This window comes from Nelumbo lutea, chromosome 1 (genome assembly GCF_056320005.1).
Source record: "Nelumbo lutea isolate HS-2025 chromosome 1, American lotus-T2T, whole genome shotgun sequence".
NCBI classification, from domain to species: Eukaryota; Viridiplantae; Streptophyta; class Magnoliopsida; order Proteales; family Nelumbonaceae; genus Nelumbo; species Nelumbo lutea.
The window spans coordinates 221,312,496-221,326,579 of NC_142684.1; the positions used below are offsets into that span (position 1 = coordinate 221,312,496).

Genomic DNA, 14,084 nt, shown 5'->3' on the forward strand with positions numbered 1-14,084 from the left:
TTTGTGAGAGAAGAGAAGAAGAAGAGAAGAGGTTGAGCAAGAAAGAGAGCAATCAGATCTGGTCACTCTCTCTCATTAGTATTTATACTTTAAATATAAATAGATACAATGACTGATATGCCCTTATAGGGCGGCTGATACAAAAAACTCAGTAAAAAACTCAAAAACACTAGTCCAAAGGACCCCAACAAGTAGGCTGTGGTCCCCACTCCCTAACTAAACAAATAATAAACAAAATCAACTAATAAAATGTAAAAGATCCTCTAATACCCTCCTCAAGTTGGGAGTAAATGTCATACATTTCCAACTTGCGTAGGTTATGTTCCAAGCTTATTTCTTGCAACTGCTTTGGTGAAGACATCAACCAACTTGCAACTACAATGACTGATATGCCCTTATAGGGCGGTTGATACAAAAAACTCAATAAAAAACTCAAAAAACACTACTCGAAAGGACCCCAACAAGTAGGCTGTGGTCCCCACTCCCTAACTAAACAAATAATAAACAAAATCAACTAATAAAATGTAAAAGATCCTCTAATACCCTCCTCAAGTTGGGAGTAAATGTCATACATTTCCAACTTGCGTAGGTTATGTTCCTAGCTTATTTCTTGCAACTGCTTTGGTGAAGACATCAACCAACTGTAATTCAGAAGAGACATAAAGTAGGCAAACTTCTTCAGCTGTCACCCTTTTTCTTGTGAAGTGTCTATCAAATTCAATATGCTTTGTATTGTCATGTTGAATTGGATTGTGGGCAATATTGATTGCAATTTGGTTGTCACAGTATAACATCATAGGCTCCTCTACATCTATCCCAATCTCATGCAGCAAGGAAACTCAAAGTAATTCTGAAACACTATAGGCTATAGATTTATATTTGGCTTCGACACTTGACCTTGCCATCATTGACTGTTTTTTACTCTTCCATGAAACTAGATTTCCCCCCGCAAAGATATATACTCCTGATGTGGATCTCCTGTCATCTAAACAACCTGCCTAATCTGCATCTGTATAGGATTCCAGTTTCAAATTCCCATAATCTGTGAATAAATTTCCTCTGCCAGGTTGTTTATTTAGGTATGCAAGGATCCGATCAATAGCTTCCCAGTGCTGAACCCGAGGAACATGCATATATTGACCAACGACACTCACAACATAAGAAATGTCTAGGCGTGTCATGCACAAATATAGCAGTCGGCCTACCATCCACTGATATCTCCCCACATCCTTAACTAACTCACCATCCAAAGCATTAATTCAGTGGTTCAGATCAATAGGAGTATTACCTACTTTAATTCCTACTTCCCAATTTCTTGTAGTAGGTCTAATACATACTTCCCTTGAGAGATGAATATCCTATGCTTGGGTCTTGCAACCTCAATCCCCAAAAAATGTCTTGATGACTTGCAACCTCAATTCACCTAGATCCTTAATCTCAAATTCTTGCTGCAGTGATTTCTTGGACAGCTTGGAAGAAAGGAATCAGAGTATCTTTCTTGATAAGGAAAGAAGTAGAGCTGCTCTAATTGTCGCCATTACAATTAGGGTTAAGTCCAATGTTGGTTGTGTGTTGCTGACTCCGCTCCTCTCAAGGTTGGCTTAAGTCCAAGTTGGTCCCCACCTTCACATGGTTTTATTAATATGAATTTTGATGGGAGTAGTGCAGGAAATCCCGGTCCTTCTGGCATAGGGGGAGTTGTTAGAAATGAGGAAGCAAGAATTATAGCCATTTACTTGGGTCCGATTGGTGTGGGAGATTTTCTGAGGGCTGAAATAATGGCTGTGTTGGAAGGTCTCCGAAGGGCTAAAGAGCTGCACATTCATAAGCTTCTAATTGAGGGGGAATCGAAGTTAGTTATTGAGTGGTTGCAAAAGGAAGAGGAGGCTGGGTGGTGGAACTATATTAATGAGAAAACGAGCAAGTGGCTATCGCAAGGAATGCAAATTAATGTACAAGGGTGAAAAGGAATGCTAACTCCTTTGCTGATACTTTAGCAAAACAGGGGGTCAGAAGGGATCATTTGTTTTGGGCTGTTTTGTAATCCTGTAATCATGTTTCCTGGGTGAGGGAGAGTTAAGAATGCTTATCTCTCCCTCTATCCTCTTTGTACTTCTTTCTTTAATTTTAATGAATCAGTTTCTGTTATTCATAAAAAAATGAACAATTATCAAGATTGGTGTCTCTTCGTGAATGGAAGGACACCAAGATGGATAGGGTGGAAGAACAGGGGATCCTATCAATAAGAGATGCTAATTATTAATTTCTTGGTTTTGATTTCAATGTGCACTTATAATAATTATGAGCTATTATTTACTGTTTTAATTCAGGCGGGGATATACTACTGAGAAGCAGAAGGGTTTACTGCTTGTTGAAAAACTTGATTACTTGCAATCGAAGCTTCTGCAAGGGATATTCTTCAGTCTATCTAAACCACTGGGAAAAGTTGGCATGTGGATAAATGAGGTTAGTGGCTGGTTTGTGGAACATGTGATGTCTCTTCTTGCGTAAATCAATTTATGTGGCATTAAAGTTTGCTAATGTACACATTGAACCAAAAAAAGTTTGCTAATTTACATTGGCATTTTGCTCATCATGCTGCAGTGAGCGTAGATCTTTTATTCTTATTAGAATTTGTTCCATTTGTTACATATAATTCCTGTTAGGCACTTGGTGATCTGTAGACGAGTATACCTAATACATTTAAATATTTATACCCATATATACTTCATTGTGAAAAGGTAGAAGTAGACATGCTGACAGATTACTCCTTTCACATTGCAAGTTAGAATCTTTCTATAATATTCTACCAAGGATGGATGCTATTGAGAGATCATACATTTGGCCTGAGTAATGCACGTGTGTCTTAATTCTTAAATGTGTGTGAGGTAAAGATGTTTTTTTATATGATCAATTGGAATGGAAGATGAAATGCATCTGGCTGGAAGACATTGTAATGCTGATCAGAAGGTTTTTTTTTTTTTAAACCCCAAACATTCATGGTATAGGGGTGTCCACCGTAAAATTTTATTAAAATCTCATGAAAGAAATCCTAGGAGGGGGGACATAAAAACCTTACCCCAGTAAAAAAATCTATACAAGGTCCCTAAGTGGCTCATAGATACAGTCCACCAAACATCTGTTGAATAGAAGATTTCAGCATTAAGAAACTGGAAGAAAATAACAAACTAATAGAAGAATAGTAAAAAAGATAACGGGAGGGATTCTAGATTTTATTTCGCAAAATATCATTCTCATTGTAAAATCTTGTGGAATCTTTTACCTTTTGCTCTGTATTGGACTGTTTGGACGGAGAGGAGCAGTAGGGTTTTTGAAGCCAATGACTCTTAATCTAATCCGATTATAGGTAAAATAGAATGGAATCTTTGGAGATGGGTGGGTGTGTTAATGATTTCTGGAGGCATTAAGGACTGTATCTTTATAAATCATTGGGGTAGCATTGTATATGGGGGTTGCTAATTTTTTTTGCAGATATTATGTACAGGTTATAACTTAAAGATACTTTTTTTTGTAAGCATCTCATCTGTGAATATCACCCTCTTTTTATATTGATTCAAATATATTTTTATTTGCCTATGAAAAAATCATACTGATTGAAATAAATCTGAAGTAAATGCATATTTTTTTTGGTATTATCAGAATGTATAATTTTAATGGATACACCAAAATGATTTTTAATTTCAGAAGAGAACAGATGAGACGGAAAATTACACTGATGTTTTTTTTATTAATTATATTCATTTCATTCTTGAAATATTGTGTACAAAGTATTAAAATACTTGAACTCAATGTAAGAGTTTACTAGTCGGGACCCGTGTGATGAACAGGCTTTATTAAGAAAATTGAGAATGGAGCTCCATGACATTTTCAATTAAGTAGTGGCCATCTAAGTCCAATTCAAGCATTATTTTTTGGATTATGTCTAATTTATAAAATCACAATCCAAGTTGCACTTAGTGAGAGGGGCCAATTTCTTATGCTCAAGACAAATTTGTATTGTTTTTTTGTATCTTAATCCTATTTTTTATTAATTTTGAAATTTATTGGTTTGTTATTATATTCATATTATTTGTTATGTAAAATTAAAAAAAAGATCTCCTCTTATAACAATTCTACAAACCACCTTTAAGTTTTGATCCTAACAAAAACCTCCCCTATATTTTTGAAAAAATGTGCAAATACCTCCTTTGCGTTAGCTTTTTAATAACAAAGACATTGAAGTTACCAAAATAAACAAATAGTATTTGTTTGGGCCTAGGACAAGGACACACTTGCCCGTGTTAAATATAAAACTACGATTTTTTTACAAATTAAATTTTTTATTTAATTTTAATTTATTATAAAGAATATATAAAAATTTCTATTCATATATTAGTATAAAATTTATTATCTAAATATTATATAATAATATTTACCATATATGTATATAACTTCCAGGTGGAGCTTAGGGGTTTCTTAGCTTGGGCCTTGCTGGCTATGGTTGTCAATGGACTCTAAAATCGCAATACTTGATTCAACATTGAATCTGATTATCCTGGATTTAGATGTTAGGACTTGCATTCATATATATTTATTATACATATACTTCAAATATATGTATACATTTAGATATTATATGTTGTTATATAAAGTTTATAATTGATAAATTTAATATTTTATATTCATATGCATTTATTATACATATAGTACAAACATAATTAGTTTTTTTTTTTTAATTTTTTTAAATTTTTTTGGTCATTCTAAACACAATAAGAAGGTTACGGGTTAAATCCAAATCCAATTCAAAATCCAACATAATAATTGGATGTGGATGTGGATCTAGAGATTTCATAATTGAATATGGATGCAGCTGGATCCGATCTGAATTCAATCCCTTTGCATTCCTATTGTCTACATTATGTGTGGTCTTGGTGCAGATCTGAGCTAGACGTAGCTCAAAAGAAAATAGTTGCTTGATCTTGGAACTTTCTAGGTCTAGCCAAGTTGGGCTAAGTTATAAATGATCATTCCTAAGTTGAAGGAGTCTTACGACATTAATTGGGCCGTTATTGGTTTCATTATTTTAAATAATTTTTATAATTTTTATATGGAATTCAAATGGTTTGTTTTGCTACTTTTAATATTTTCTTACTTTTTCTTATTGGCTTTAATTATCCTATTAATGTTAGTTATTTTTAAAAGAACTTAAATGTATTTTAATTTTTAACTTATGAACTAATTTTTATTAATTTCTTAATTTTTAATAGTTTCTAAAATTTAGTAATTTTTATTAAATTTAGTTATTTGGTTTCAAATTATATTTTTTTGACAATTAACTGATTAAATAGAATTTGAATGATGAAACAAATAAATGGAATTTGGATGAGAGTAAAATTCTCATCCAAATGTAATGTGGAACCCAGGATCCTTCATAAATTCCCCTACACCACTCGTTGCATAAATGAGATGTTTGGTCATGTGATAGTCATGTAGTTTAGTTTGCCAACTAGCCTTATATACCTCCTAGGATCATTAAACGGTTTACCTTGATCAACACTCAACTTTGTACTAGAGTCAATTGAAGATTTGTCTAGTTTTGCTACCAATAGTCTTGTTTCCTTAAGTAAATCAAGGACATACTTCCTTTGACACAAATTGATGCTATGTCTTGATCTTGCCACTTCAATACTCAAGAAGTTCCTTTAATAAATCAAGGTTGCCACTTCAATAATCTTGTTTCCTTAAGTAAATCAAGGTCATTGATAGTCAACTTTGGGGTGAGAGGTACAAGTTCTTTTACCTTTCCACAAAGCAATTGGGAGATCTAAATGGGAAGCATTAAATGGATGTTGCAATTGGGGAAGACAAAGTTGGAGGATCCAGTCCCCTTCTCTGTGTATACACTCTTTCTATTGGTGATTTCTTAGATGGTGGGTGGTCCTTGAGGAAGCAATTGGAAGATGTCCTTCATAAGGAGGAGATAAGCTAGAGACAGAAGTCTAGGAACAAATGGATCAAGGAGGGTAACAGGGACACTAAGTTTTTTCACACAATGGCTATTAGAGGAAAGAGGAGGAATCTTATCTCAAGACTAATGGTTGATGGGATCCCATTGACACATCAGAATAAGATAGGCACGATTTTTAAAGAACATTTTAGATTTATCTATAGAAGAATGTTGAAGGATAGAGTGTGGCTTGAAGGGCTTGGGTGGTCGAGGATCCTTGGCGAAATAAAAAACTGGTCGATGAGAAGTTTTGAGCTGGATGAGATTAGGGAGGTAGTTTTCTCAATGGATAGATGCAAAGTGCCATGGCCGGATGGGTTCACAATGGCCTTTTACCAAGATTGCTAGGACATCCTGAAAGATGAACTATTGGGAGTGTTTGAGGAATTTTTTGAAAGGGGAGTAATTAATCTAGGCTTGAACTCGACACTTATTACCTTGGTGCCAAAGAAAAGTGATGAAACTTATCCTCATGAGTTTGGGCCCATTAGCTTGGTGAACAGTCTATAAAAATTTATAGCTAAGGTCCTGTCTTTTTGGATTAGGGTTGCTCTCCCCTACATTATCTCTCCAAATCAAGGTGCCTTTGTTAGGGGTAGACAAATTATTGACCAAATCCTTATTGCGAATGAGTGTGTGGAGGACTTTAAAAGAGTTGGAAAGAAAGGATTCGTTTGCAAGTTGGACTTGGAAAAAGACTATGATTTGGTGGATTGGACCTTTCTATTGGAAGTCTTGAGGAGTTTTGGTTTTGGGGCAAGATGGTGTAAGTGGATAAAGGGGTATGTTCAAGTCCTATCACTACTCCTTACTAGTTAATGGAACCATGTTGGGTTTTTTCCCGGCTTTGAGAGGGATTAGGCAAAGAGGCCTCCTATCCCTCTTTCTATTCACTCTAATTGCTGAGGTTCTCGGTATGCTATGCTCATTGCTAGGGTAGATTCACAAGAACTGTTGAGGGGTTGGAAGGTAGGCCGTGGCCGTGTCCCAATTACTCACTTGCATTTTTTTGATGATACTTTTCTTTTTTGTGAAGGAAGAAATAAAAACTGGGTTCGTAATCTCAAGTTGACAATTCAACTCTTTGAGCTAATCTCCAACCTTAAGGTGAATTTTGACAAGAGTTGTATTGTGGGAGTTAACATGGAAGAAGGGGAGAAGTAGGAGTGTGCAAACATTTTGTTAAGAGACTTGCATCTTGGAAGAAAAGCTATCTATCCTTGGGAGGAAGGATCCCATTGATAAGAGCTACCTTGGCCAATTTGCCGGTGTACTTTATTTCTGTTTTTAAGATGTCGGTAAGTGTGAGTAGAAAATTGGAAAAGCCGATGAGGGATTTCTTGTGGGAGCCAAGGGAGGAGAAAAAAGACCATAGAGTTAGCTGGGAAATGGTGAGTAGAAGCAAGAAGTTTGGTGGGTTAGGCCTTGGTAACCTACTTAAAAGGAATGAGTCTTTGTTGGGAAAGTGGCTTTGGAGACTACCAATGGAGAAGGATAAGCTTTGGGCTAAGATAGTTATTGGTATTCATGGGCTTGCAGTTGACGGTTGGGATGCTGGAATTTTGGCTGGGGCTACTAGAGGATCTCCTTGGAAAGCCATTAGGGCTGTCCTTCCATCCTTCCTGCCCTATATCAGGTATGATCTTTGTTCTGGTAACCTCATAAATTTTGGGAACATGTTTGGGTGGGTAATCTTTTTTTGGGCTTGGCTTAGTAGATTTTGTTTTGACTAGTGTGACCACAATTAAGTTGGATGGAACCAATTGCCTAGCTTGGGAACAGTCTATACGGATTTATGTCTGTAGTAGAGGTAAATTAGGGTATCTCACAGGAAGTAAAGTGAAACCCAAAGAGACAGACCTTGCATTTGAGAAATGGATGTAGGAGAACTATACAGTAATCAGATGGTTGGTCAACTCTGTGCAACCTCATATAAGTCAGCATTACCTTTGGATGTCTTTAGCCAAGGAGATCTAGGACAGTGTTACAGAGACCTATTCATAGAAGTTGAATGTGGCAAGAGCCTATAAATCGAAAAGTGATGTGAAGAATTTGAGACAGGGGGAGAAAAGTGTGGCAATTTACTACACTATGCTACAATCTCTATGGTAGGAAATTGATATTATGGAGACAGTTGTGTGGGAGAGTGCAAAGGTTGCAGAGACCTTTAGGAAATTGGTGGAAAGAAACATGGTGTTTGAGTTTCTTATGGGACTCAACCCTGAGTTTGACATTATTAGGTAGAATATTCTGGCCAAGGATGAGGTCACCTTGACCCAAGCATATGCTATGGTAAGTAGTGAAGAGAGTAGGCGGTAGGTTCAGTTACAAAGTCCACCTATAGAACACTTTGCACATTTTGGAATAAAGCCAAAGGGTCTGACTAAGAAGAAGGAGTTGATATGTGAATAATGCAAGAAACTGAGGCATACTAAAGACATTTGCTGGAAGCTTTATCCAAATCTTCTACCGGATAGGTTTAAGAATAATAATAGTTTTAAGAAGGTTGGTCAGACAGGAAAGCCTAAGATTGCGAATGTTGCCACAATGCCCGAAGGAGGGAATAAGGAAAGTGAAGAAAAGTCAGCCATGGAACACTTGGCAACAATGAAGGCAAAGTTTGAAAAATATGGAAGGTTATTGAATCACTTGGAAACCACTGTCTCTACATCCCACTCTTCAGGCAATATATCATCATCATCCGCATTTGCTCTCTCAGGTATTCGTGCTTTTGCAAATCATGCTTTTTGTTTCTGGTGCATCGGACCATATGACCAGCTTGTCTAACCTTTTTTGTTCATATCATCTTCTTTCTGGTAAAGAGAAAGGGGGATATTAAAACCTCTGACACCCTTGTTTTATCCTCTGTCCTTCATTTCCCTAAACTTAATACCAATCTTTTATCTATTAGCAACTTAACTAAATCCATGAACTGTAGCATAACCTCCTTTCCTACCCATTGTGTTTTTTAGGACATGAAATCTTAGAGGACGATTGGGAGTGTCCATGAGGCGAATGGAATATACTTGTTGGACACACCTGATAGGAGTCTTGGACCACCTCATGGAGTAGCCTTGGAGTCGGTTGTGTCAAAGTCTGTTGATAGAGTCATGTTATGTCATTTTCGATTTGGTCATTTATCTTTTTCTGCTTTGAGTAATTTGTTTCCCAATATGTTTAAGGGAGTGTCGTTATCAAGTCTTCATTGTGAGTCGTGTGAACTTGCAAATCATTGTAGATAGCCTTATTTATTATGCAATAAAATATTTATTTCTCCTTTTCATATTGTGCACTATGATGTGTGGGGGCCATATCATTTGCATATTATGGGGGGTTACAAGTATTTATCCTTTTTATTGATGATTACTCTCGTTACACTTGGATTTATCTCATGAAATCTAGGGATGAAGTATCGAATATTGTGCAAAAATTTCATGAACTTATCCAATTTAACACCAAAATCAAAATATTCCGTTCTGATAATGGTAAGGAATATTTTGAGAAGAACCTCTCATACAACTTTGAAACTTTTGGGGGTATTCATCAGAGTTCTGGTTCCTACACTCCACAACAGAATGGAGTGGCAGAAAGGAAGAACTGCCATGTGGTTGAGGTTGCTAGATCTCTCCTTTTTGCATCCCATGTTCCTATTAAATTTTGGGGAGATGTTGTCGTTACTGCTACCTTTTTAATTAACTGTATGCCTTCCTTGGTCCTAGGTTTCAAAACCCCCTTTAGACTTCTCTTTTTCAGATGTGGATCTCTTCTCTCTTCCTCTCTGAGTTTTTGGGTGCACTTGCTATGTTCATATTCATAGCCATCAAAGGCACAAATTTGAACCTAAGGCACATAAGTGTATTTTTCTGGGATATGCCTCTACATAGAGGGGATATTGCTGTTTTGATTCGGTCAGTGGCACCTACTTTGTCTCTTGGGATGTCACGTTTGCTGAGTCTACTCCTTTCTTTAGTACTTCTCCTGAGGGGGAGCAATCTGAAGAGCTTTTTGCTATGTCTCCAGTAGTTCCTCTTCCTGTTCCTTTTGAGTCACCTGCTAAGTTATCATCTCCTCCCACTGTCTCTACCTTAAATGTTCATGCTCCTCCTCCTCCTCCACCTCATCCTCCTATAATTCCCTCACATCCTGTTCTCCAAAGGTGGTACAATAGTCGATCAAGACTACAGTCAGTCTTGAATTCCAACAGATTTCGGATTGAGAAAAGTAGAAGAAAGGAGAAGAAGTAGAAGTACACAAGGGTTTTGAAAGAAGGAACAAATCGAATGAATCTGCCGCCGCCACTCTCTCAATATTTATAGTTTATGTTCACTAAATGTAGGAAAGGACAAAATTGCCCTTAACGCTTACATGGCAAATAAAACAAATAAATAACTGAGATAACAAGCTGTCTAAGATAACTACCAACTAACACTGACAAATTAATCAAAGGTTACATGTGCTGTCATACAAACATAGTGGGGACCACAGTCGTGGGGCCCACATCAGTGTTCTCTACACTCCCCCTCAAGTTGGGAATAGATATATGTCATTCCCAACTTGAATAGGTATGCCTATAACTTCTTCCTTGGAATGGCCTTGGTGAGAAGATCTGAGAGCTTTATGTTGGAGGTAATATACAGGAGACACACTTCTTGTGATGAAACCCTTTCTTTGACAAAGTGTCGATCAACTTCGATATGTTTAGTTCTATCATGCTGCACCGGATTGTGAGCTATATTAGTAGCCGCCTGATTATCACAATACAACATCAAGGGCTTCTCATAATCAATACCCAACTCTTCGAGTAGTGACTTCAGCCATAGGATTTCAGCCACTCCGTTAGCCATTGACCTGTATTTAGCTTCGGCACTAGAGCGGGAAGCAACACTTTGTTTCTTACTCTCCAAGAGACAAGGTTACCTCCTACAAGGGCACAATATCCAGAGGTAGACCTCCTGTCATCAGCACTCCCAGCCCAATCAGCATCTGTATAGACCTCTACCTTCATGTGATTATTGTTCGTGAACAGTATACCTCTACCTGGGCATCTCTTCAAGTATGCTAATATTCTCTCAGCTGCAAGAAGATGTGTAGTTCTAGGGGAATGCATGTACTGGCTGACAACATTGACTGCATAACTGATGTCTGGGCGTGTGAGGCAGAGATATAGGAGCTTTCCAACCAACTGTTGGAACATAACTCTGTCTTCGAGAGGGTCTCCACCCTTTGCACTGATCTTGTGATTCTGTTCAATGGATGTATCGGCAGGCTTGACACCTAACTTTCCAGTTTCCTCCAACAGATCTAGAACATACTTCCTTTGAGAAATAATGGTCCCCTGTTTAGATCTAGCAACTCAATATCCAAAAAATATCGCAGTGCACCAAGATCTTTCACCTCAAACTCTTGATAAAGGAGCTGTTTGAGGGACTCAATCTCACTATTATTATTCCCTGTCACTACAATATCATCCACATATACAACAAGCAAGGTCAAAGAAGAGTTCACTCTTTTAACGAACAATGTATGATCTGACTGGGCCTGTACATAGCCAAATTTTCCAAGGGCTAGTCTGAATCTATCAAACCAAGCTCTAGGGGATTGCTTTAATCCATACAATGCCTTATTCAGTCGGCAAACCTTTTTACCTGTCTCTATATCATAGAATCCAGGGGGCAACTGCATGTAGACCTCTTCCTGTAAGTCTGCATTTAGAAAGGAATTTTTAACGTCCATCTGGAACAAGGGCCAAGAGTAACTTGCTGCAAGGGCTAATAGAACTCGAATAGTGGTCATCTTTGCTACTGGAGCAAAAGTCTCCAAGTAGTCTATACCATAAGTCTGAGTAAATCCTTTTGCAACCAACCGGGCTTTGTACCTTTCAATGGATCCATCAACATTATGTTTCACAGTAAATACCCATCTACATCCAACTGGTTTCTTTCCTCTGGGTAGGTCAACTAGCTCCCAAGTATTATTTTTCAAAAGGGCATCCATCTCAACTTTCATTGCATCTTTCCACTTTGGAACTGATAAGGCTTCTTGCACTGTTCTGGAGATAGGGATATTGGCAATGGAAGTGAGATAGGACCTGTAAGAGGGAGACAGGCGATCATAGGATAGAAACTGGGAAATGCAGTGAGCTGTGGATGTGGTGCAATGTCGTTTCCCTTTACGGACCACAATAGGGAGGTGAAGGTCATCTAAAGAAGGGGGGGAAGTAGTAACAGTGGAAGGTATCTCAATGGGCTTTGGGACTGTAGTACCTGGATTTGGATCCGCAGAAGGAACTGGAGCTGGCCTGGACTGTCGATGACCGAGATCAACCTGCCTGCATCGCCTATGATAGACTTTCAACTCCTGATCCCTCTGACAACCCTCACCATTACAACCTTCATCACTCAATGGAATGGGTAAAGGAACAACCTCAGATGAGTTAACCCCACTCTCACTGCGCTCCCCCTGAGGAAAAAGACCCAAATTCTCACTACTCTCCCACTGAGGAGAAACCCTAGGATAATAGGGTGCCTCCTCAAAGAAGGTGACATCCATCGAGACAAATCTCCTCCCTGAAACAGGGTCATAGCAGCAATAACCCTTTTGAGTTTGTGCATAACCGAGAAAGATGCATTTGGAGGCCTTAGGGTCAAATTTGGAATGAAGAGGTCCAAGAAGCTAAACAAAATAGGTACAACCAAGGTTTTGAGAGGAACAGTAAACAACTCCTCGTCTGGGTATAGAAGGGTAAACGGAGGCTTCATATCAAGAACCCGGGAAGGAACCCGATTAATAAGATGCACTGTCGTGAGGATAGCATCACCCCAGAAACGGATAGGCACATTGGAGGTAAACATGATGCTTCTAGCCACTTCCAAAATGTGCTTATTCTTCCTCTCGGCAACCCAATTCTGCTGTGGTGTATGAGGACAAGTGCTCTGGTGATGATCAAGTAGATAAGAGGCCAGTGGCTTAGCAAAGTATTCTTTTGCATTATCAGAACTGAGGACTTTGATTTTGACCCCAAATTGGGTTAAAATCATCTAATGAAAGTTTCGGGTCAGAGCGGGAACCTCATCTCGAGAACGCATAAGGTAGACCCAAGAAAACGGGTATGGTCATCAACAAACAACAGAAAATATCTGCACCCACCCATAGAAGGGATTTGATATGGCCCCCAAACATCGGTATGCACAATATCAAAACAATTATTACTTCTTTTATTACTCAATGAATAAGATGTTCTACAATGTTTGGCAAGCTCACAACTCTCACATCTCAAATTTGACATCTCAACAGACTCAAATAAAGTAGGAAATAGACTTTTCAAAGACCGAAAAGATAAGTGACCTAATCGATTATGCCAAAGCATAACCGGACTCACAAACTGAGAAACAAAAGACTTCTTATCCACTAGCTCTTTCCAATGAGAACTCTCTCCAAGCAAATAGATCCCATTTGTCTCACGACCAGTCCCAATCATCTTCCTTGTCCCCAAGTCCTGAAAAACAAATCGGTTAGGGAAAAAGGTTACTGAACAATTATGATGTTTGGTAATACTATTGACTGAAAGCAAATTAGTATCAAGTTTAGGAACATGCAAGACTGAGGATAAAGAGATAGTATCAGATAACTTGATGTCACCCTTGCCAGAAATGGGAACAAGAGAGCCATCAGCAATGGATATTGAAGAAAATTGAAGAGAAGAGAGTTGAGGGTTCGGCAATGAGGGTCTGAGAAGAGGGTTTCGAACTCTTGCTCTCTCAGCCCCTTAACACTATTTTATTAGATATATTTGAATAATTACAAGGAGGTCCTTAGTTGGGCAAGAATTTACAAAGAACTTAGTATTGACAGGATGGGCCCAGAATAAGGCCCATTACAGAAAAGAAACATAAATAACAAGAAAGAATAAACAACCTACAACCTATGGGCCATTCGGCCTATCTTCTCTACACTCCCCCTCAAGCTGAGCATAGATGTCAATCATGCCAAGCTTGCTGGTATCATGCTGAAGTTTTGCCTTGGTAATGCCTTTGGTGAGAAAATCTGCCAACTGTCCTTCAGATGTGATGAAAGGAAT

At 38.1% G+C, this 14,084-nt stretch overlaps 1 protein-coding gene across 9 annotated transcripts in view; it reads left to right on the forward strand.

Annotated features, from left to right (window-relative positions):
* LOC148881182 (DUF3754 family protein, putative (DUF3754)) overlaps positions 1–14,084 on the forward strand; it is a 109,909-nt gene that overhangs the window by 16,897 nt on the left and 78,928 nt on the right. For all 9 annotated transcript variants that reach the window (XR_016104765.1, XM_088963491.1, XM_088963493.1 and 6 more), the window contains one exon: positions 2,331–2,466. Coding sequence is in view for 8 of the 9 variants with exons in the window: in XM_088963491.1 (XP_088819617.1) it covers positions 2,331–2,466 (136 nt within the window). In the remaining variant the exon portion in view is untranslated. The remainder of the gene's footprint in view (positions 1–2,330; positions 2,467–14,084) is intronic.